Source organism: Myripristis murdjan, chromosome 7 (genome assembly GCF_902150065.1).
Source record: "Myripristis murdjan chromosome 7, fMyrMur1.1, whole genome shotgun sequence".
Classification (NCBI taxonomy): Eukaryota; Metazoa; Chordata; class Actinopteri; order Holocentriformes; family Holocentridae; genus Myripristis; species Myripristis murdjan.
In genome coordinates this window covers 12605051-12629720 of record NC_043986.1, presented here as the reverse complement: position 1 = coordinate 12629720, position 24670 = coordinate 12605051, and the positions used below count along the sequence as shown (strand labels likewise).

Here is a 24670-nt window from a genome sequence, read left to right as displayed (position 1 = left end):
TGGAAAGTAACTGATACTAAACTGAATTGAAAACAAAAAATACACATGAAGTCATAAAAATAAAAGGTAATGAAAAACGCCAAATTATAATAATAACTCTGTGGTGACTAAATGCAAATGGCGACATCTGCCGGGCAGCCGGGGGCGCTGCACCTGGAATCCTGCTTTCATGTTTCACGCAAGCTCCGCACCTCCTCCCAGCCGCTGTTGTTTCATTTGCGCCATTTTGTCCGCTCACTTTGGTGATTGGGCTTTAGAAAGCTGTACTAGAGCCAATCAGAGGGAAACCGGACAGCGAAGATACGGTAAGGGAGACCCGATTGAAGGCATTGGTAGTTGTCAGCACGGATTGGTTTGTCATGGACCAACCAAATTACTAACCCCACTAAATGCAAAAATCGAATGGCAGTTTGATTCCGACCGTGCCGTTCCCGACCGGGGTGCCTCCAAATAACTTGTTTTCCACAGCGGCTGTACTGTGGAAACATGATCCCTGTGGGCGACCAGCGCCTGCTAGCTAGCTAAAGTCTCCATTCTCAAACAAAGGGGTGATGGATAGCCTCAACATCCAGCTAGCGGTAAATGTTCGCTAGCAAATAGTGGTTATATCAGAGATAGTTAGAGTTATATTTTAAACTCTATTCATATCTGGTTATACCAACAACAGCCCACATAGAGTCTTTTTTTTTTTTTTTTTTTTGTCGTGCGACTGATGTTAGCCTGCTAGCGTCGGCTAACTGTTAATGCTAACTTTACTTTATTGTGTCTGATTAGCTTCCACGCGAGCTAGCTAACTAGCTAGCTACTGACTACAGCCTGGATATTTGTTCCATGAAAATAACATTAACCTGGCAATATAACACTGCACGCAGCATGCAGTGAGGTAGAATAGGCATACGAAAGTGCCCTGTATTAGAATATGAGGTCATGTCCCACTCTGGTTCAGACAGAAATACATGCTAACGTGATGAATTAGACTTAAAGGAATAATAACGTTGTTTCTCCAGTGACGTTAAGTTACATTTCCTGTCACAGTGAGCTCGTAATGTGAGATAAGCGGCTCTGCAAACGTTGTGCTGGCGGGTAGTCGAGAAACTGGGGCGTGAAATATGAAATAGAGTGATGCTAATCAGCCAATATCTCTCTTGTCCCTCATGTCTCAAGGGAGGACTGTGACACTAATTAGCTATGGAGCAGTACACCACTGCCACAACTACAACTGGGGAGCAGATAGTTGTGCAGACTGCCAATGGACAGATCCAACAACAGGTGAGCATACAGTTTCATTAAATAAAGATGGTTTCCAGCACAAATATTGGCATACCATCTAAGTTAATCTGTTGATGTACAACAGATAAGCACACAGGTAATAGATAGACAGACTTACTTAATTGATCCCAAATTGGGAAATGCTAAAGCAGCAGCTTGTCCAGATATTGTCCAGGGGCAATAGTCCACAAAATATCCCTCTCTACACTAGGAGCAATATATCTTCATAAAGATTAAACACAAGTAACAAAGTGGATCAATACAAAGAATACAAGAAAAAAAAAACAAAAAACCTTTGTATGCCCTATAAGAGTAAAAGTAAAATATAGAATATCTATAGGCCTTTCACCTTTGAGCCTTTGCACAGACTATATGTATAATGAAATATATCTGCAAAATATCTATAGAATAGAGTATGTATATATAAAATAGAAGTGTACTCAATGTATAATTTCAAGTATAATTTCCATGTGGCAGAGACTGACATATAAGTATACAATTCTAAATGTGTATACTAGCATATCCAACAAATATAATAAATATACAATATCACATAGGAAAAATAAAATATTCTAAGCTAATGCAGTGAGGTAGGTGCGGGTATTAATATGTGCAATTCACCATGAATGTAGTTATTGTAAGAGCAAAACCCAGTGTAGTTTGAATAAGACAGAAACTACAGCACTGAGAGTTTTTAGGGCTCTCTGTCAGACAGAGGTGAAGTGTTGTAGAGAATTATTGCTTTGGGCAGGTATCCAGAATTAAATTATTCTAGCTGATGTTAAAACCAATCAACGTTATTGACAGTGCTGAGATATCTGCATTGTGTAGTTACCTGCCTCAGACTGTAGCTGTCCTGCCTTGTCTGCAGACACAGGGCACAGTGACGGCTGTGCAGCTGCAAACAGAGGCGCCAGTGGTGACGGCCTCGGGCCAGCAGGTGCAGACACTCCAGGTAGTGGTGGGACCGCCGCCCTGTGTCACAGTGTCACAACAGTGTTACAGCCTACAAGTTTGCATGCTACAACCATGACCATGGTTCATGACTCATTTCAGCGCCGTTTGGTTCATCCTCCCTCCTAGCATGTCTTATAGCCGCCTGAGCTGCATGTTCTTGACTCGGCACAGTGTGTCATGTGTGTCAGCCTCGGGTTTCTGCTTCTATGCTCATGGCTGTCAATAGACTATCGGCTATCAGTTCTGTCTCTTGCTTTAAAAAGCAAGTTTGGAGTCAAACCAAATTCTTTATTATGACACAGCCATTTGAAACATCAGTCGTACGGATTTGTATGTTATATGTTGGAGAACTTTGTGGGGTTCAGCATTGGATCTTGAATGCCACTTTACTTAAACACAGGCTGTCACTTAGGACTCATCATCTCATACTTATTTTTATAATATAATTTTTTTACTGTCTTGTTTCAAAATGGCAGTGGTTCCTTTCTTTTGGAATTTTGTGTTTATTTTTCTATCCCAAAACAGCAGGAATGAAGACAAATCATCTAACGCTATTAACCAAGATGTGGTATCAGGGATATTCCTGAATGACATCTTGTGCTTGCAGTGATAGTTAAAGCTATGGTGCTAAGGTCACCAACAGCAGTTGGTTGCAGTAACAGTTTTTGTCCCTCTCTGTAGGTCCAAGGCCAGCCTCTGATGGTCCAAGTGAGCGGCGGACAGCTTATCACATCGTCAGGGCAACCCATCATGGTGCAGGCCATGTCGGGAGGTCAGGGCCAGACCATCATGCAGGTCCCAGTGTCTGGAGCCCAGGGCTTGCAACAGGTGAGAGAATGTGGTTCAGTTTTCAAATATACCACATCCTGTAACCTGATGTTTATGTAAAATTATTTTGTTGGCCGTGGAGTTTTGAGGTAATATTTAGGATGATACGTGTGTTCACGCCATTCTATTAGGTGGTGAAGGATACCCCTTATTTGGGTATTTGTATGACGATAAATGGACAGTTGAACTGTAATTACTGTTGTAATTATTGTTTGTGGAGTTGAATGCTTATACTGATGAGTTTACAATATACTTACTTTTTGTAGTTCTAGAGCCTGTCACTGCAGCTGAACAAATGTAAAAGAAACACTGCAGGCATCTTGTGTCTTAACCATCCTATTAACAAGTGAAGTGAACCAGGCCAGTCTGTGTGATATTGCTGTGTGTGTGTGTGTGTGTGTGTGTGTGTGTGTGTGTGTGTGTGTGTGTGTGTGTGTGTGTGTGTGTGTGTGTGTGTGTGTGTGTGTGTGTGTGTGTAGATCCAACTTGTGCAGCCGGGCCAGATCCAGCTGCAGGGCGGCCAGACTCTCCAGCTGCAGGGCCAGCAGGGTCAGCCCCAGCAGATCATCATCCAGCAGCCCCAGACAGCCATCACTGCTGGACAGAACCAGGTCATTTTTTGACCCCATTCTGATGAGTCACGGTCTGCTAGCTCTGACTGGCACATCTTCTGCATCATATTATTTCTGAGTGTCTTCCCTCCTCCCTGGTGTTCCTGCAGGGCCAGCAGATCAGTGTACAGGGCCAGCAGGTGGCACAGACAGCAGACGGACAGACCATTGTCTACCAGCCTGTCAATGCTGATGGCACCGTTCTGCAGCAGGGTAAACTCATTGGTTTTATTACATTAATTTCGTAGGTGTTAAATGGCAGTGTCGTGAGTGTTTAACAAGAACGTTTATCTTAAGATGATGATGATGATCCTTGTGCCTGTAGGAATGATCACGATTCCAGCAGCCAGCTTGGCAGGTGCCCAGATTGTACAGGCTGGTGGTGCCAACACCAACACCACCAACAGTGGCCAAGGCACTGTGACCGTCACCCTGCCAGTCTCCGGCAACATGGTCAATGCAGGTGGAATGGTCATGGTAAGACCCTGCACAGAGGTACCTGGCACCTTATTACCTACTCTTACCTGACCTCACAGAGGGTGGGCTGTGTGGTGGAGATCAAAGAATTATTAAGAACACCACTCTTTCACACCAAATTTAGTTATTGATAATTTATGCTCACTCACAGCAAGCTCTTTGCACATGAATATTAATCTTTCGAATATTTTTATATTAATCAAAATTGTGTTTTTATAGTATATGATTGAGACTTTTGGTGTTAAAATGTTTTGACTTTTGGTGGAGGAATGTATTTAATGTCTTGCTTGTCATTTGAAGCATCCATTTATGTTCTTACGTTTGCATGCAGTAGTTGTCCCCTACAATTACATGTCATTTTAGTTTGATTTTTATTATCTCATCATGCGGGGTGCATTAAAGTGGCAGATTCTGGACACACAAAAATTTAATTTTGCCCACATTGTTTTCACATCCTTAAAATTATGAGTGCTGAGGTTCCTATTGTGATCTGAATTCTGCTGAATTTGGATGTGATCTAGCCACAATGTACATACAGTGTAGAGGTGGAGAGGAAGAGGATTTGAATAAATCCAGCCACAGCAGATGCATTACAGCCATTTTCAGGCCAAGTGTAGACATGCAGAGAAATATTTGATCTTATGAAAACACTTTTACAAATCCTGTGTGTGTAACAATAGTCTTAGATATCAGAGTTTCTTACTGTTGTAGAGCAGTTGTGGCCGCTGTGTGTCCATCATGCACAGTGCACCTTCATGTCTGTTTTAGTATGTACCTGTGTTTCCCCTAACCCAGCCAGAGTTTCTAAGTACAGTGTGCCTGTGTCTGTTTCTCTTTGTCAGATGGTGCCTGGAGGTGGTGCAGTGCCCACTATGCAGCGTATTCCGCTGCCAGGAGCTGAAATGCTTGAGGAGGAGCCTCTGTATGTCAATGCCAAGCAGTACCACCGCATCCTTAAGCGAAGACAGGCTCGGGCCAAGCTGGAGGCTGAGGGCAAGATCCCCAAAGAGAGGAGGGTAAGGCACATTAGTCATCATCATGGACCACATAGGCTTGGTTTCTCACTGCATTTGTAAACAAATACTGTGAACACTGGCATGGTGGTGCATGACTGAAGTTTCTAGCTTGTGGTAGTGATAATTTACCAATGGTGACACTTTCAGTGCTTGCATAGTTCATTTGTGGACACAATGTCTGTTCACAACAACAAATGAGCTGTTGTACAATTTATGCTTTGTCTCTGTCAGAAATACCTACATGAATCTCGCCACCGTCATGCCATGCAGCGTAAGCGGGGAGATGGAGGCCGTTTCTTTTCACCTAAGGAGAAGGAAGATATGGCTTTGTCCTTGGCACAAGTAAGAAACTACATATGGATAAAATGTTTTATTCCACGTAATTAAAACAGCATTAGCTGCGCTTTATTCAGTATTTATTGAATATAGAGGCTACAGTGTGTACTGTAGAGGTTACCTGCCTTTTTGTATTATGTATTATGATTTGTTTAATTTGTAGTTAGTTTGTAGGAGTGAGTGTCACTTTACTTGAATTAGGAGTTCATTTTGGTAAAAATGGATGCTCTTTTTCCTCTCTCACTCAGCAGCAGCAGGATGTGGCCCAGGCAACAGATGAGACAGTGGCTCAGATGATCAGAGTCTCATAGCACTATCACCAACATAAAGCCTCCATCTGTGAACTCCACCCTGCCTGAAACTTTTCACCCTAGCTAACACATCTGCTGCACCTTCTCTTCCCACCCACCCTCGCACACCAACCTCTAGCTCACTACCTGGTCTCTTCTGTTACCCGCTCACTCCTTCATTGGTCTTCCAAGGAGCTGGCCATGTGGCCGCTGAGCCTGTGGACTCCTCTGAAGTGGAGGTTGCCTCCCCGCTCAGCTGACCCAGTCAGGCACTTAGGAGCAGCTTTGCTTTTCATAAGGACATATTATTTGGACAATAGTGAAATGTGAAGTTATGTGGAACCAGGGCCGAACTCGTGGAAACCTTGGAAATGACAGTAACGAAGCCATACTCTGTCAGACCCTGGTCAGTCTAAAGGCTGAATTTGTCACCAGTGGATGCTTGTTGCTTTAAGTATTTCTGGCAAATGGTACAGCATAGAGTTTTGTTTGTTCTTTTCATAAATGCAATGATAGTGGACACATTTACATGTGTAAATTGAATTTATGATACACTTGTGCCGTATATATTTTATGTGATGTCCTGTATGTTGAGAGTTTTTTCTTTTTTCTTTTCTTTTCTTTTCTTTTCTTTTTTTTATTATTTTGAACCAACGGGGGAAAAAGGCAAGTCCAACTTTATCATTGAGAAAAGACTGAAATCTGATACTGATGTCAAAAAATTGTAGTTTATTTTTTCCCCCAGTGTGTACCAGCTGTTCTTACTAAGGTGCCCAATTATCTGGATGTATTTTATATGATCTTTTTCATGATTAGACTCTGTAGAGCAATAGAAGACTCAGTGTTGCATCACATTGTATTCATGTAGTGACTTAATTCATTGTCAATCCACATTATTTAAACTGTAGATAAGTTTTTTGTTTTTTTTTTACCCAAGTGATGCAGTCCTACATTTTTTTTTCTTTTTTTAATGAAAATGGTTGGACACTGAATTCATGGTAACTTGTGTTCATTAAATTTTATCATTGACTTAAGTGTTTGTAGTTACATCCAGTTACTTCACTTTCAGTGAACTGTTGTAATAGGCACTCTTCATACATAATTTTATGGGGCCTACTGTCTTTCCACATTTCTTTATATATTTTGATTTGTGTGCATTTACATAATGTTAAAAAATCCAGCCTGTCAGTGAAGTAGAAGCCATTGGGGATTTTAAGGGACCGGATGCACTTACAGCAGATTAGTGCTAAGTCAAGTCAGATCAAGGTAGGATCAGCTTTTATTCAAGCCCCATATCCTTTTCAGTGGTGGGTGGCAGCTACCATTAAGCTACTTTTTTTTTTTTTTTTTAGAAAGCTTCCTCTGTACATCATCAGAGGAAACAACTGAATAGTGTTGCTGTTTAATACCACGCCTTTCTTAGATAAAATTAAACAAAATGGGTGTAGATTCACTCAGATTTTCCCACCACTTCTCTAAATATGCCCAACACCCAAATTCCCCTCAGGGATCATTAAGGTATTTCTGATTCTGATAAGCCATGTTCACTTGTGTTTTATTAAGTTTTGGAATAATTCAACTACAATATGGGGTGTGAATATCAAAAATAACGGAGAAATATCTTGAAAAATTATTTCACACAAGTAACAAAAAGTGATTCAGTACAAAGAATATAAAAAAACCATTGCATACCCTATAAGTAATAATATAGATATATATAGATAGATAGATAGATAGATAGATAGATAGATAGATAGATAGATAGAGAGAGATGGATAGATAGATAGATAGATACACAATACCTTTGAGCCTTTGCACAGACTATATGTATAATGAAATATATCCGCAAAATAGCTAAAGAATGGAATATTAGAATAGAATAAAGTAGAATAGGACGTCTGACCGAGGCTGACACAGTACTTGGAAACAGCACTTGTTACACTTAAAAGTGACTAATTACTATGACCGCGTTGCTTGGTAACGGGTCAGATTATCTCACTTAGTGACGTTAGGTTGAGGATCCGGAAAATACATCCGTGAGTTGTCGCTTTTACTAGATAGCTAGTTGTGTTCATCGACTCAAACTTAACAAGAAATTGGATACAGGCGTAAGTTTATACATTAGGCGACTTATTTTGCCGAGGATAAGACATTAACACAGAACAAAACCGCTCAATCTGGGGGGTGAAAACTGTCAGGTGACGTTAGCTGAGGGAGCCTGAAGGCAGCCCAGTACTTAACTGACGGTAGGTAGTTAGCTAGTGCATATGTGTCGTTACTTCTGAATGAGTAACGAGTAGCTAACCCAAGATTGATCCCCTCTGTCTCCACTGCCGCTGATTGGATGAGCATCGCCCACACACTGCCCACTTGTTCAGGTGACAGCCTGAACACGCCGCCTACCCCCGGCTAGATACTGCTGTCTGTGGGTGACAGCTGACCTGGGCACCGAGCAGCAGCCAGTGTCAACCGCTTATTAGAAAGCAGCGAGGCTAGGAGACTGCTTTATTCCTCGATAGTAATCCCTGCTCCCTGCAAGGTCAGCTGGAGGTGCCTGGGTGCCTCTTCAATGCCCGCTCGGACATTTTAAGACAACACGAAGCTTGACCAAGAAGACAACGGACTCTAATAGCCTGTCGTTACTCTGTAAAATCGGACATTTCGACACATTTTCCCCAGAGGAGCTCGATATCAGCCGAATGCAATGACGGAGACGGAGGTTAAACAAGCAACGAAATATGTCAAAGAGACCGAAAACGTTGCAGAGAAATATTCAGCACTGACTGTTAGCAAAAACAGCGATATGAACATGAACGTGGGGGAATTGCCCACCGCAGCGTTCACTGCGGTCCCCACTCTCAAATCCGTCAAGAAGGTAAGAAACGTAATCCTCATCATCGTTCACTGTCATAGGGAGAGACAGTGTGTACTGTGGGATGTGACATGTGAAGAGGATACCACCGCGCATTGGTGCGCATTGCACTGCAGTAAAGTCTGCTGCACAACGCTAGATAACACTGTCAGTGTTGATTTATCTTGTGGTTTTGTAGCACCAACTGTTAGCATGTTCATCCTTAGGTAACTTAAATATGAATGGATCTTTGATGAACCATAGGCTAATGCATTGGTTATATACTGCAGTGCCTACTGAGTCAGACGTTAATTAACCAGCATAGTTAATAACTGTTATCCCATTGCAGAATTGTGCTATCCCAGCTAACACAACTGCATGATGAGAAACTGTTGTAAACATAAAAGATGGACAGTAGGAAATAAGGATGTGAGAAATTTGTAATAATGTGTTATATTTGTTACTTTGCTTCATTATTAAGCCAATTATAGTCTATCTGATTTCACTTTATGTCTAACCACATTATAACAGCGTCAATAATCAAGCAGCCTTTACCAATATATTATTAAAATCTACCTCTTGGTTATATTAATTGTGAGTTTCACATATTATGGCAACACTGTAAAGGCATAATGTGCTCTTAAGCCTCTGTATCAAGACATCTGCACACTGAAAAGATACATGACCAAATGCATAAGCATATACACAAGTGGACACAAGTAAAAACCTGACAATTAATGAATATCAAGTGTCTAATGAAGCATAGAGGCACCTCTTGCCTTCACAGCATCTTCAGTCTTTCCTTGATTGCTGTCATACAAGTATTTTGTGCAGTGGGGTATTGGGGATTTCCTCAAAAGCGTCCCAGTTCTTTGAGGAATAAAGAAGATGGAAATCCACTATTTCCCATAAAAGTTGAATGATTTTGTATGCGGTGATTGGTGTTGCCATGTCGGGCATTTGACTTCATGCTTTTGCTCATGAAAACATGAAGTTGTTTAGTAATGTGTATGGGGGAATAATCATTGTGAAACAAGGGGACATCATGATTGAAGAGTGTCTGCAAGGTGCAGTGCGCCCATGTAAAACAGCCTCATATTTTTCAGTCATTATACAACCACGTCTATGATGCAGAGAAATCATTCAATTGAATGACTCCCCGAGATCACTGCTTGCACCATTACAGATTCACCACCATGTTTAACAGCTGTCAACAGAAATTGTGGGTGGACAGCATCCTTTGGCTTTCTTCACATTTGAGCCTGTCCAAATGTGGAAAACAAAATAACATGTCACATCATAAGACTGTATTCCTTTTTTCAATTGCTCAGCAGTCCAGGCTTTGTGTGCTGGCCTTTGAAATAAGTGGTTTCCAGTTGACAGGCCTGCCAGCTTTGTGAGATTGCCAATGAACAGTTTTTGTTGAGACTATGTCAGAGGTGCTGATTAAATTTTGTGGTTATCTTTGGGGCTGTAGTTTTGTGGTGTTTGGCAGCTGTATCAATCCGTCCCTGTAGGTGCAGCTGTACGTGATCTTTGACTTGTGACCACATCTTTGCTGATGCAGTTTGTGTTTGACGTATCATAATTTTATCCAGGCCAGTTCCTCTCTCCACATTGAACGGTTTTGCAGTTTTTGTGGCACCTGCAAGTCAGGCACCAACCATTTGTCCCTGTAAACAGACATTCAGTGTAGTTTGACTTGTCTGTGTGGCCTGTAATTTGTAATTTGGTTATGTTACAGTTACTTTTTTATATGGGGTTTCAATTATTTTTTCCATCCTTGTTGTTTACTTTTTCAAATTTTAACTGAGTATGACAGCAGTGTAGAAAAAAGCTCCTTTTCCCAGCAGCAGGGTTTATGGAGCCAAGAACATTATCTTTGACCCCCTGACTGGCAAGGCAATAACGTGGACTATGAGCAGCCTCAGGGAGCCTGATGTAAAACATATTGGATGGTAGGAATGTTGACCGTGCTTATGAAAACAAAGCTCTGTGTTATGAATAAATGTGAGAGCCCTATGTCAAACTGTGTCACCTGTTTGTGTGAAACAGTGAATGGGTAAAAAGGAAAATGATAGAAAAGGGAAAATAAAACAAATGAAATGAAAATCCCAGACAATATCAAATATGAAAACATTGAGTTCATAGTTCAGGATGCCTGTTCAGCTTGGGAGGTCTTGCACAGGCACATAATAAGGGTGCCATAGGCAAATAAAAAGGTGCTACAAAATTGGAATGATAGTAACGTGTGTGTGTGTGTGTGTGTGTGTGTGTGTGTGTGTGTGTGTGTGTGTTGTGTGAAACTACTCCCACTAGCCTTCTCTCTTTGAATCCCTCTAACAGTTACACAATACGCCCCCCGGGAGCTGGACTGAGTCGTCTGTGAATTTATTCATGCATCATCATTTCATCTGATCCCTGTGGGCTGGTTTGCATAGAACAGACTGATTTTGAAAAGCGTCATATTGTTACTACTCTTGTCTGCCATAGTGTTCTGGCATAGCTGAGGTCAAATGCAGAATTTCTTAGACTCTGAGCTTTGTTCGTCCTTTACCAGAGATAGACTCAAATTCAAAATCAAAACCCAATTTGGACAAACTGTAATGAGAAATTAATTTGAAAATGGGTTCTTTGCTGTGTTTGCTGAAATGTCAAATCTTTGCTGTCCACACAAGCACAGTATTTGTCCACCAGTGTGTGCTGTATTAACACTGGGGGGAAAGTTGCCATAAGGTGAGAAATATAACACAACCATACCGACAGGTTGCATAATTCTTTCTCTGTGTTTCCAGAGTCTCTTGCCTTTGGCATTTGAAAAGCATGCTTTTAGCTTTCCGCAGCTTTTCTGTTCTGCCTTTTTTACTTTCAAATTGACGTCCTCCTTTTCAGCATGCTGGCTGCCTTCTAAATGTTTGCTCAAAGAAATAAATTGTTGGGAACATCAAACTGACATTCTCATTGACTATTTGTAGTCGACATGTATCCTCTTGTGGTTGTCACCTTAATGTAGTAGTTGTCACCTCAATAAAACAGAAGCCATAGTTTCTGCCAAAGGTCACACAGTGTTGGAGGAGGGCTTACCAGCCTGTATTTTTTGCACAACACTGTGTAATCCGTCATGCCTGTGTTGATTTAAACAGACACCTCTGCAGCCCAAAGGAAGTTTAATGATTTTTGAACAGATCTTTCTGAAGAATTTAATATTCTTCAGCCCAAGAATTGTTCATGGCCTGTACACCAATTATCCTCATTCACAATTCAGAAAAATACTATGGACATGCTGTCTTTAAATTAATATGTGAGTGTTAGAGCTGTCAGTCACCTGTTTTCAGGGCTTGAAGATCTGTGATGATTAGACTGGATGTCTTCTCAATCAGATGGCGCTGCTCAGTGTTAGTGGTGTCAGGATAAGTGGTTTTAATGCCGCCTTATGCCAAGTCCACATTCAGGCCTTATACCGCCCATTCACAATCACGCCACAGCTTAGGTCTGTGATCTGGCCTGCTATCTCAGAGAAAATGGGTATTTTTAGCTGTAGGATGGCACTGGATGGGTTGCTTGTTGATGCTGCATAAGGCTAATGGAAACAGGCTTTAATACCTCCTGTCAATCCCCTTTTATTCATGTCACCAAATCAGGGATACAGCGGGAAAGTAAAAGCTGCAGTAAATGTGGTTCATGTGTATGTGTGTAAATTTGTCAACATGTTAGTTTTTGTGTTCCTGCATATGCCCTCAGCACCTAAAAACTTGGACCTTAACCTACAACCCACTGACTTTAGCAGGTAGTTGTCAAGGGCAGAACCAGAGACAGTGAAAGAGAGAAAGGAGGGAAGGGTTGGATCCTGTCCACACAGATACACACACAAACACACACATACACTCCCTGGGCCTCTCGCTCTCTCTCCAGGTTGGCTATTAGAAATCATGATAATAGTTGGGAACCTCCCCCAAGCTCTGCCTGGGAGGGTTCTGGGATAATAGCATCAGGACACCTAGTACCATCACACAGAGGACACCCAGGCACAGGGAAACAGACTGAGAAACTGGAGAGACAAGGCAGTGACTGACAGCCATGGCACACAGACATGGGCATGGGAGAGAGAGGGTGAGTCACTACTAATGCATCACCAAGAACTCGTCCAGCACATTTATTCAAAAAATTGCATTTTCCACATACGGATGTGCAAGAGTTGCTTTTGGTACACCACAAGTTTTCTGTTCTCTTTTTGTTACTATGCAGAGTAGTTCTTTACCTGGACTATAGAAGTGTGCGTTAACTGACTTGTCATATAATGATGTCTGTCACTGAAACACAGGTGGAGTTATACAAGCTGCTCTTCAAAAGGCCAAGGTTTTTAGCTGGGCACACCTTGGCAGTAGGCTACTCTGTAGGAGCAACATAAACAGAAAGCTGTCTTAAGTAACGCTGACGTATTCACCATACATCAAACCAACCTCTATTTTCCTACATGTTATGACCACAGGAAAAGGATTCTCTGACTTTGCTGTCTATGCTCTAAACGAAGAACAATGAAGAAACTCAGCAGCTCAGCCACAATTTACGCTGAATCCTCAAGAGTCAAACCCAATGCAAAGCAAACATAAAATATTATTTTGCAAAAGGGTGAGAAAGAGCACACTCCCAGTTGCCAAAATGGACACATGCAGTGATCCCCACCGTTCATAACTTCTCATGAGCTTCTTGGGTTTCTGTATGCTGACACAGTAGATAGTTTAGGCCTAAACACCATGGAAAGGAGGATTGTGAGATGTAGACACTTTGAGACACTATTTTAGCTAGTTTTTATATCATAATTTCTGTTGTCATGTGATATTTGTGGTATTCATTGATTTTACTAAGAACCAAGTGAATGCATGGTTTGAATCACTTGTAAATGGAGCAAACTCACCATGCAATGAAATGCATCCACTGTTAGTGGTAAATGAATCAAAGTAATAAAAGTAACCATGACATGATTCAATTTTTGGATGAAATCATCTTCATTTAGTGCCTGGCAAAGTATTGTTGAGTTAAGGTCAATTTTCCATGGATAATAAATCACGGTTTGGCTGGTTGGCTCTGAGAAACGGATTCATTCAGCAGCAGCGGTGGCTAAATTCTATTGATGTTTGCCTGGTGACTACCAAGGAAATGAATCACGCATGCCAGTTTCACCTGGTTCCTAGAATACTCTCACAAATGTTCTGTCTCAGCATCATGTGAGAAAGCAAAAATAATTCTCTAATATAAAACATTGCTTTGTATGCAGTGTCCTCTAAGAAGTTGCCAGAGTATTTTAGTAGTGCACAAACAACCTGCAAACGTTCTGCTCTCAAAATAACGCAAACCTTTAAGACATGACTATGGGATAGTGTCCATGCAGCACACTTCACACTTAAATGTTATCTGAATCACTGTTGTTAGTCTGGCATTCATGTTTTCCCGGATTTATCAGCTGTGTGTTGTGTCAACTCTGCAGACCTGCACACTAGTTTTTAGTCCAAACACAATATATGGACATTGAAAATAAGAGAGTAAGCAATCCTACAACATTTTCAGAATGAATAAAGACATTACAATAGACTTGTATTACCGAGGCGTGAGTGGGTGTTTAAGGAAGCCATGTGGAAAGTCAAGCGTAGCACTGAGTGTGTCTGAGGGTCAACAGAAGACATAACACTGCTACTAAAAGAGAACCTTTTGCAGAAATCCATTTTTGGAGGACTTACAAAGAAAGCTTTATAGTCAAAATGACTCATAAACTGGTAAAATTGTTCAGCAGGTTTTGAGTGGGTTTCACATGCTTTACACTAGCTTGGCCCATATAAAAGTAAATGCAAAGGGGCAATTAAAGTAGGTAAAAAAGAGAAAACCGATTTATAAATGTTTTCACACAGCAGCAGTGAAAGAAGGAATGAAGTAAGAAATCTAAGAAACAAGTCAATTTGTATGAAGGCCTTGGTGCACTGAAAGGATGTCCACCACATTCAAGTATTTTTTATGACAGAATACACAGTTGAGAGAAGGAAAAGATATGACACATCAAAGCATGAGCTTGGATTTGACCCTAGACACTTTAGCCACTAAGCCAGCAGGACGCCTGCAGGACTGATTTCTTGGAAAGGCAGGGAGGAGTAACAACCACAACTAAACTATAAAGGAAGTGATTTGTAAGTAACTTTGTCCCTGTGAGGTCAAGGGATTATTAGTTTCACCATGTCTTTAATGCAGTGTCATACTGATAGTAGACTCTGTTGCTAGAGCTGCAGTAGTAGATCTGTTACTCACAGTGGTCAGGGTGTTGTGAGCACTGGTACATCATTGCCTGTCAGATGAGATGAGGTCTTCAGTGGTGACAGGATCCTGGTGTCTGTGGTAGTTCCAGTCATAACCAGAGGCTCATGAGCTAAAATGACATCATGAGGTTCAGACCTGGTGTTTACCTGCAGGCGTCCTGTTTGACTTTGCTGTAGGGCAAGAAAGCTCCCCATAACCCTGCCCAGACACAAGCTTTAATTATTTATTAATTGTAAACTGTTTGGATCTCAATGACATGTGGAGATGTAAGCATGATGGAAACTACTATCTTTCAGCAAGGCTACAAATAGCTCAGTGTCTCTTCAGATTTTATATAGTTAGGCATAACCTTATTGTTACTGACAAAATTACAGGCTGTTTGGTTAAGTAAAACATTTCCACATCTCGGATAAAATGCAGTGAAAGGGATTGTTCCTGGATTTTATCTTGTCTCTGTCTGTTATTACTCTCAGTGCTAACCTAATTGCTGGAGGTTGCTCCGCTGCAGTGTAACAGTAGTTAGTGCCTCCTCACTGCCCTTGCTGACCCATTTCAAAGGACCTGACGGGACATTTGGTTAAATCTCACTAATCTTTCCAATGTTGACAACTGACTGTTGTCTGCTGCTAGTGTAGCCATACTGTTCCTGGCTCAGCGTGTCTAAATGACACCCAGTGAGTGGATTTGTCACATCTTGAGACTAATTCTAGCCCACAAATCCACAAATAGAACTAATTTCACACTAACCACTGCCTTTAATTCTGTAGTTAGCTATGCTACGCTTGAAACAAATGTAATTTATCGACTTTTGTGGTTTTGTACTGTAACCCCAGGATAGGAAAGTTGAGACATTTCTGTAAGAGCCACGAATAAAGGAACAAATATTCATGATAGCTGTATTTTCATCCCCGATCTGTGTGCCTAGCTCTTTGATCTTGGGTCCTTTGAAGGGTTGGGTTGACTGTTTGTGAACCGTGCCAACAGCTGAAGCCTGTGTATTTGAACAAAGCATAAATCACAGAACAGGAGCATCTAAAAATAGACACCAGGTCCTCCTCCTGATCCACCTGTGATTTATCAACTCCATGTTAATGTAACAGTCTCAGGTGAAACCAGGTACCTTTGAAACACAAACCAAGAGAGAGTGAACATTGCCACAACCTTGGGCATATCACTGAACCTGTCATCATTTCAATCTTTGAAAAGGTTTTTTTGTTCCCTTTTCTGTACAATATGATGTTTGTTGTGTAGTCTCCATCTCCTTCGGTTTTGTTGTCGATATTAAATCTGCATAGAGACACATATGTTGCAACACGCACTGGTATCAAGTGATGGGCAGATTTTGTTTGCCATTAATGTTTACGCTCCCATCTTGTCTTCCTCTCTTCCCTCCAGATCCAATTTGCTAACACAGAGGACAAACAGGAGTTCAGCAAATATCCTACCAAGGCAGGCCGCCGCTCCCTCTCTCGCTCCATCTCTCAGTCCTCCACAGACAGCTACAGCTCAGGTACTGCACAGCTGAAAAGTTTCATTGTCTACATTAGAAAACCGACTCTTACAAAATATAGCTGTCATGGAAGTTGCTGTTAAAGTTTAGGGTCATCTTAAGACCTTCTACTTCCAAAATATTTCTGTTTTTGAGAAAATAATTACCTGTAGGATTGAAATACTGACTGATGAATTTCAGGTTGCCCTTTTTCCTCTAAATTAGATAGAAATGTTTCAAGGTGCTCTCTGCACCCTCAGAAATTTGGGCTGCCAGCCAGCAAAGTAAGTAAACAGAATCCAACACTTGGTTGAGCTAGCATGTTGTTGTTGCATCAGGTTTGCTACACACTCACACACTTGACTCTTTACACAATGGATATTAAGTATTAATTTCATAATCGCCTCTTTTGTATACTTTCCTACAATAGCGACCTTTTGTGTTGTGCTTTTCCCAGCTGCCTCCTACTCTGACAGCTCTGATGATGAAACTTCTCCCCGCGACAAAGCCCAGGTCAACACCCAAGGCAGCAGTGACTTCTGTGTTAAGAACATCAAACAGGCCGAATTCGGCCGGCGTGAGATTGAGATAGCAGAACAAGGTATGTGGACCAATAGGGGAAAACAGGCAGATTGTAGGAGATTTCCCACAGATTATTTGCAAACTATGCATTCCAAGTTTTAAAATGGTACATCACATATGATGCTCAATAAATTATTTTTTGTTTTGACTGATGTAATTATTATTCAATAAATAAATAAATAAATAAAATAATACATTTTGAGCTTTTTTTCCTGCTGTGAAATGGATTTTCTTCCAGGTTAAATGAGCCTGGGTTTGTAGCATTTGGTCTTATATGGAATAATTGCTCCCTTTTTTAAATGGTGATGATTAAACAACAATGCATATATAGGTGATCATGCATATAAACTGGATAGCTCAGTGCTGTACCTGTATGTTGATCATGCGGTTTTACTGTGATATTAGTTGTTACGATACAATTGAATCAATTGTGGGATGAGAGAGTAAGTATCAGTATCAGTTCCATCAAGACAGAGGGGGCTTTGAGCTCTGTTTCAACTTTGTTCCCAGGTACGTATCATATGGCATCTGTTTTGGTGCTTCAACATTGTTTGAGTGAACTATTAGTATAAAAGTCCTCCCTCTGACTCCTAACCATGTCCTGAAGCTGGATCTGTGTCAGTATTATCCAGGGAAACATGATCAAGGCTCTTTATTGTTCTTCTATTCATCACTTGCTACTTATTTTCTTTCTCAATACCTCTTTTCTCCTCACATCTCAAACTTTTTTGCAGACCCTCCATCTTAAATCCACCTGCTCTTCTTTGTCTATCTGGCTGTTTACAGTGCCCATGTGTGATGAGCAGGCCTAAGTGCTCGATAAGTGCTCCTTTAGCCAAAGCCTGGACCTCAACAGCTGTTGCTGACATTCAGCCAATCTGCATTTAACAGCAATATCCACCATGTAGAAAGACCTGATTTTGTATTCGGAACGGTCTCATGCAGCCAAGCACGTCCCCTGCCTGTGCAAAAACGAATACCATTTTTGTCAAATTTTCTAACCAATTTCCTCTAACTTCCTCTAACGCTCTATCGCTATGTTCCTCCACAGATATGTCTGCCCTGATCTCGCTGAGAAAGCGAGCCCAGGGGGAGAAGCCACTGGCTGGGGCAAAGATAGTAGGCTGCACCCACATCACTGCTCAGACAGCAGTATGTCCCTTCATTCAGTTTACTGCATGTCACTGTGACACTGTTCCCTCCCTCTCCTCATTTCCTCTGCTACCTGTTTTTGCAATTATATACTCTTATCATTTTCTATTAGGTTCTGATTGAGACGCTGGTTGCCCTGGGGGCCCAGTGTCGCTGGACTGCTTGCAACATCTATTCTACTCAGAATGAGGTGGCGGCTGCTCTTGCTGAGACGGGTGAGATTATATACTCAGTCAACATACAGTATCCTCTAATGGACCTGTTGCCTAGGCAGCTGGTCAATGCCCATGTCTCCCTTCCTCTGCCTTTGAAATTATGTGTGTGCATATTTTGTCTCCTATAGGAATACCTGTGTTTGCATGGAAGGGAGAGTCAGAGGATGACTTCTGGTGGTGCATTGACCACTGTGTCAACACTGAAGGCTGGCAGCCCAACATGGTACCAACCTGACAAACCCACCATACACCTGACCCCTGATCTAATCTGTACTGAGAATTCTGCTATCATGGAAAGACTCTTAATCATGAGCTCATCTTTCATTCTGTTACTCTGTTCTGTTTCAGATCTTGGATGACGGGGGAGACTTAACCCACTGGGTGTACAAGAAGTATCCCAGTGTCTTCAAGAAAGCCCAGGGCATTGTGGAGGAGAGTGTCACTGGAGTGCACAGGTCAGGCAGGGATTTGATTTGATGAGTCTTGAGGTTTCGCATGGTTGAATGCACATTGAGAGTTTTATGACTTTTGTCGACCTCTGTTGGTAACCAAGCAATTCCAACAACATGGGACATGTTTCTTGGACAGCTGAATTCTTCACAGCTGAATGATCAGAAATGCAGAAGTGACATTTTCAAAATGGAACAAGTAAGTTTGTTTTTTAGAGCAGAGATCCAGCAGAATTATGAACTGAAGAGGTAGTAATTCAATGCAAAATAACACTGCTTTGTGATTTGGTTTGGTTTGAAAATGAAAGGGGTGAGGGTTGAGGGAGTTATTTTGAAAACAGAGTGTGTTGAAGTTTTATTTATTTATTTATTTTTGAAAGCCAGAAATGTCAGTGTTTGGCAAAGCAAAGACTGATCCATTGGTACTGATCAAGAACCCTATCACGCCCCCACTATGGTAATTTTGTGCTGCAAGGCAGTAAAATCTACATAATGTCCCTTTAACACTGAACTGAACTGAACTGAGCTTAATTGGGTGATACAAGTCAAATTAGTATTAATACACTCTGACATTGTAGATTAAACAGGCAACAACCTTAATTTGACTGGGAGTTCATTTGGGAAACATGACAGAGCTAGACTATAGGTCACAGCAGCTGTCCATATAAAACTCTCAGTGGAACCAATTAGCCAGACTGTCTGGAAAGTATAATGTCACACAGCCCTCCAACGCAGTGTATGTGTGTGTGTGTGTGTGTGTGTGTGTGTGTGTGCACGCGTGTGTGGATGTTTCCCCATGTGTCTTCTCAGATTGTACCAGTTGTCCAAGGCTGGCAAGCTGTGTGTCCCTGCGATGAATGTGAATGACTCAGTCACCAAGCAGAAATTTGACAACCTCTACTGCTGCCGTGAATCCATCCTAGATGGGTGAGGGGAATGTATCATTTCACTCTTAAAAAAACACACACAGCCAGAAATATACTACTGTAGGTCATTAGATTCTGTTAATATTCAATGAAATCATGACACTAATTGCCTTCACCAGCTTGAAGAGGACCACTGATGTAATGTTTGGAGGCAAACAAGTTGTTGTGTGTGGTTATGGAGAGGTGAGTCATTCTTCAATTTAATGAAGTTGCCAAGACTTCAGTTTAGACAAGCATGACTGGGTTTTGACTGCTTCTGTAGTCCCTTTTAAACTGACTGTACATGTATTTTATTGTCCTGCTGTCTAAAGGTGGGGAAAGGCTGCTGCACTGCTCTCAAAGCCCTTGGAGCCATTGTGTGCATCACAGAGATAGACCCCATCTGTGCCCTGCAGGCATGGTGGGTGACAAACCACCCTGGTTGTCCTTCTACCTACAATATATGCTGATACATTGTTTACACTGCATTAGTTGTGATGTCAAAAGGGAAATAATGTCAACATAGATTTTTTTATTTTATTTTTGCTGTTTAAGCTTAAAAAATTGCATGTGTGTCCACGCAGCATGGATGGCTTCCGAGTGGTCAAACTGAATGAGGTCATCCGGCAGATGGACGTGGTGATAACTTGCACTGGTAAGCTGCCCCATGTAGTGACATCTATTATTTCTGCTTTGATAATCACAAGGTTTCCAGTACAGAAAAATCTACGCCTTATTCAAACATCCCACCTGAGGTCCCTGGGTAAGATCCAGGTTTTTTATCTAAATGCTAATAGGGCTGCACTTTGAGTAGGCGTATTGGCCAGATTAGGGACTCACCTATGAATAACGAATTAATTTGCAAAGTAAAAACCATTCTCAGCACATGATTTGATTCTGACCCTCTGAATCAACCATCTTAATCATAATACATTTTAGTCACTTTGCTCCCTGTTTTTAAAATTTAGGTAATAAGAATGTTGTTACCAGAGAACAGCTGGACCGAATGAAGAATGGCTGCATAGTCTGCAATATGGGACATTCCAATACCGAGATTGATGTGGTAAATATAAATAAAGCTTTGATATAACTTTAATCTAAGTGTGCGTGTGTGTGTGTGTGTGTGTGTGCATTTGTTAGTATCTGTCTGTGTATCTGAATGTCTTGTATGCCAGTCTGTATGCCTCTTATATGACTGATCTGTGTGGTATGTCCTCAGGCGAGTCTGCGCAGCCCTGAGCTCACCTGGGAGCGGGTGCGTTCTCAGGTCGACCACATCATCTGGCCCGATGGCAAGAGAGTTGTCCTACTAGCAGAGGTAAAGCGCCTCAGCAGCTCTGTATCCTCATGACAATAGTGTCTGTAAAACAAGTTCCCATAACAGCGCTATCATGCTGTAATTAACAGCTTTGTTTCCTCACCTCCAACCTCTACTGTGTGTTTTGTGGTCCCCTCTCCTGATAATTTTAGTCTCTGATTATTACTAACATTTTGATTCAGAGCTAATTTTGATGGTCAATTAGTCACATTTCCTGCAGTTAAAAAAAACAAAAAAACAAAACAAAATCAGAGCTTTCTTCTTCTGAGTCGATTTGGAAGAGGTAGTCCATGCCTTTATTTCATTATTCCTTGACTAGTGTAACTCTCTGTTCCTGTCTCAACAAGAGCTCCTTTGACTGCTTGCAAATGGTGCTAAACTCTGCAACCAGACTTTTGACCAGGGCCAGTAGACAGGACCATATTACCTTTAATTTAACTTCCCTGAGCTAGTTTCCTGTTCGTTTTAAAATCGATTGTAAGGTATTAGTGTTAGCTTCTAAGGCTCAACAAGGCTCAGCCCCAATTTACATATTTGGGCCTGAGTGTAGTCTGCTTTCCTCAGGCAGTGCCCCTCTTGCCATTCTCAAAAGGTCCAGACTTAAAACTAGAGGTCATCGGGCTTTTGCAGTCAGAGCCCTGTTGCTTTGGGCCTGCCTGCCTAAGGAAATCAGTCTGGCAGATTAATTTATTTTTGTTATGTGTTGGCTCTGCTTTTATTTTATTTTGATCTAATTGCTTTGACTTTTACTAGGTTTTATTGGCTTTGTTCAGATTGTTTTTTCCCCTTTTTATCTGTCTTTCCTGTGCTTTCAGCTGATTTTATTAACTTTGTTTTACTTCCTTGTCTCTGTATAACTTTTTGAAACATTGCTCTCAGAATCAGAATCAGAATCACAAATACTTTCCCTGAGGGGAAAGTGGGTTAAAAAAACTCAATATAAATAACATTTGGTACCTAAATTCCTAAATGTGTCACATTATCTCTTTTAATTGTTCTGTTTTTTAGTCTGTTTGTATCTATATATCAGTTTCTATTGGAATTCATACATCTCGAAAACTTCTACTGCCTTCCTGTGTTGTTTCTCAGGGTCGGCTCCTAAATCTGAGCTGCTCCACAGTGCCTACGTTTGTACTGTCCATCACTGCTACAACTCAGGTTAGTGTTTCACTCTTCTCTGGTTTTTGTAAGACTCTGTCAAGCCCTCTTCACAGGCAGATCGGTGTAGACGTTAGCTATAGACCAGCATCACAGTTTCAGGAATTTTAGTGTCTTGCTCAAATATTCCTCAGCGGGGCAGATGTTCAGTCATGGCTGCAACTTAAGGACAGAGTTTCTACTCAAAACGCCACCCTGCTTCCTTTGTGAATATTACAGCCATTGTTTGGTCTGTGTTGTTTCCAGGCCCTGGCCTTGATTGAACTCTTCAATGCTCCAGAGGGACGTTACAAACAGGATGTGTATCTCCTGCCTAAGAAGATGGGTAAGTGAGGATTCAGCTGACACAGGAGATTGACCTTAGATTTTTGTATTTGTGTGTGTGTGTGTGTGGGGGGGGGGGGCGGGGAGTGGGGGGCAACCACAGTTAAGGGTCATATTGTGTATTGAAATTTCCTAAAGCTCACTTAACTTGAGCAGCTCATTGTTGCCACCTTGTGATTTGAATTCAAAACTACAGGACCCAGCATAGCAAAACTCCTTTACGAAAAACAATCTTGGACAAAGTATGTATCACAATCGGCACTCTCTTTCAGATGAGTATGTGGCCAGCTTGCACCTACCAAACTTTGATGCCCACCTGACAGAGTTGTCTGATGAGCAGGCCAAGTACATGGGCCTCAACAAAAACGGCCCCTTTAAACCTAACTACTACAGGTAAGCTACAGTTATTCACTCCAGCGTAACTTGTCCTATGTATTCATATTTATCTACAAATCCCTTTTTTACTATACTGTGTTGGTGTGTAATTTACTGTTCAAATTGCTAACAGTACAATATCACTGGATTTTCTCAATCCAATGCTGATTTTGTCCACAGGTATTAATGGAAGAGTCTGATGCTGTGACCCTGAACACACAGCTGCCCGGGGATAAACAGAGATATCTATTTTATTTTGTAAATTCTACAAAATGGAGGAATTATTTTACTTATGCTGAATGTAACTTAATATTAGAATTTCAGGCATTGTGTTAGATATGACTCATAAGATGAAGACGCATATAGGAAACATAAGATGTGGCCAAGTGTAACATTACATGTCTGTCACTTGTTTTAAAAAAAGCCTGCTGCATGCTCTCATCTGTACGTACTCATTTAGTTGCTGATGCTTATGTTGTTAGATCACAAGCTTGTCGATTTGTCTGATCCTAAATTTACACTCAGTGCCAAATGATGGCCATAAGATTGAAAGAGGAGATTGCATATATGTTTTGTCTGTCTATGGCATTAAAATGTATTAGTACATTCCATGAAGCAGGGTTACCCAAAATGGATTCTATATACTGTATAATGAAATATTTTAGAAATGTTTTAACACATGTTGTTTAATGTTATTGAACGGTATCTGCATACACACCCCTAAAGGTAACATCCCATCAGCCTGATTATTACCCTTTAACAAAATTCTTGGTAGGTGAATGATTGGGTCATTTTAAAAATATCTGGCATAAGATGTTGGTGAAGAACAACCTCAGGTTGAATGTCATATCAGCATTGAAGTCTCACCGCCAGCTCTCCCTGAACCTGAACAAATGTATGGTAAATGTTTGGTAACGACTAATGAAAGTGTTTGGTATTTTTAGCTAAAGTTAAAGGTAAAAGGCTATATGTATTCCTCAGAACAGGGTGTAGGAGAGGGACGAGGATGATGATTCACAAAAAACCCTCAAATTCCTATAATTCCACTGTCGTTTAATCCAGTTTTTCCATTTTCTGCTAGTAATTCTGGCTGACATGCGTCAAACTGTAAGACTGTGTAGTCTGGTACACAGTATTTGGACTGGATAATACCTTTAAGGTCATGGTATGAATGTGCCTTCTGAGTCATTTACTACCAGTAAATATCAGTACCTGTATTTCTTTACTGGACATTTCGTTTTGTAATACCGCCGCCCATTAAAGTGGTTAATCCACTGTCTTCCTTCCACTGCTTCTGGTACCAGTTGTTATATTGAGGCATAAGCTATATGTTGGGGGGAGGAAAACAGACTTCTTGTTTGCCATATGATTATCATGATCTTACTTTGATCCAACAGGTGCACCCAAAATAATTATATTTCACAAGTAATTAAAATGCATATGTGTATACTATGTATGTCAAAGAATGTATTAAATCAGCAATAAAGTCAACCCTGTTAACAGAGGAATCCTAACTCTAACGATGGTATATGTGTATGCAAGAAAGACGCAAAGAGATCATCAAAGAGAGGGGCCTGCTCACATACTTTCTATTATACTAGGTTTAAAGCTTACATTCATGTTTGCTAACACTTTCACATAGCTTCCTGAATGTGCCTTACAGCTACATTCTCTACATTGTATTCACTCCATGCCTCCCAGTCAGCTCTATTGGCAGAGGGTCAAACTGCTCGGCTACAGGCGCTGTCCCGCTCTAGAATATTCG

General features: G+C 41.1%; 2 protein-coding genes across 8 annotated transcripts; both read left to right on the top strand.

Moving 5' to 3' along the window:
- Window positions 1–152: 152 nt before the first annotated feature.
- Window positions 153–6818, top strand: nfyal (nuclear transcription factor Y, alpha, like). Of its 5 annotated transcripts, none has more exons than XM_030055854.1 (9): window positions 153–305; window positions 1165–1269; window positions 2908–3054; window positions 3534–3665; window positions 3776–3878; window positions 3991–4142; window positions 4985–5158; window positions 5390–5500; window positions 5746–6818. In XM_030055854.1, the coding sequence occupies exons 2-9, from the start codon at window positions 1189–1191 to the stop codon at window positions 5803–5805; spliced, it is 960 nt and encodes a 319-aa protein (XP_029911714.1). In that variant the 5' UTR covers window positions 153–305; window positions 1165–1188; the 3' UTR covers window positions 5806–6818. The 5 variants fall into 5 exon arrangements, with proteins under 5 accessions (XP_029911714.1, XP_029911713.1, XP_029911712.1 ...); XM_030055853.1 differs by having other exon boundaries at window positions 155–305; window positions 5743–6818; XM_030055852.1 differs by having other exon boundaries at window positions 155–305; window positions 3991–4160.
- A 1071-nt stretch (window positions 6819–7889) lies between these two features.
- ahcyl1 (adenosylhomocysteinase-like 1) lies at window positions 7890–24425 on the top strand. Of its 3 annotated transcripts, none has more exons than XM_030055847.1 (17): window positions 7891–8659; window positions 16334–16448; window positions 16885–17028; window positions 18061–18161; window positions 18274–18376; window positions 18505–18599; window positions 18725–18831; window positions 19636–19752; window positions 19871–19934; window positions 20063–20151; window positions 20315–20385; window positions 20699–20793; window positions 20950–21048; window positions 22138–22206; window positions 22453–22531; window positions 22803–22923; window positions 23086–24425. In XM_030055847.1, exons 1-17 carry the CDS (start codon window positions 8489–8491, stop codon window positions 23090–23092), a joined length of 1647 nt encoding a protein of 548 aa, XP_029911707.1. In that variant the 5' UTR covers window positions 7891–8488; the 3' UTR covers window positions 23093–24425. The 3 variants fall into 3 exon arrangements, with proteins under 3 accessions (XP_029911708.1, XP_029911707.1, XP_029911709.1); XM_030055849.1 differs by lacking the exon at window positions 7891–8659 and adding an exon at window positions 12635–12745; XM_030055848.1 differs by lacking the exon at window positions 23086–24425 and having other exon boundaries at window positions 7890–8659; window positions 22803–22927.
- The last annotated feature ends 245 nt before the right edge of the window (window positions 24426–24670 follow it).

Excerpts from the sequence above, each read along its gene's own strand:
- nfyal (XM_030055850.1), top strand. The coding sequence starts at position 1,189 with ATGGAGCAGTACACCACTGCCACAACTACAACTGGGGAGCAGATAGTT. Across the intron at positions 3,055-3,533 it reads GAGCCCAGGGCTTGCAACAG|ATCCAACTTGTGCAGCCGGG; the intron begins GTGAGAGAATGT and ends GTGTGTGTGTAG. Across the intron at positions 4,161-4,984 it reads TGGTAAGACCCTGCACAGAG|ATGGTGCCTGGAGGTGGTGC; the intron begins GTACCTGGCACC and ends TCTCTTTGTCAG.
- ahcyl1 (XM_030055847.1), top strand. The coding sequence starts at position 8,489 with ATGACGGAGACGGAGGTTAAACAAGCAACGAAATATGTCAAAGAGACC. Across the intron at positions 16,449-16,884 it reads CACAGACAGCTACAGCTCAG|CTGCCTCCTACTCTGACAGC; the intron begins GTACTGCACAGC and ends TGCTTTTCCCAG. Across the intron at positions 20,152-20,314 it reads ATCTGTGCCCTGCAGGCATG|CATGGATGGCTTCCGAGTGG; the intron begins GTGGGTGACAAA and ends GTGTCCACGCAG.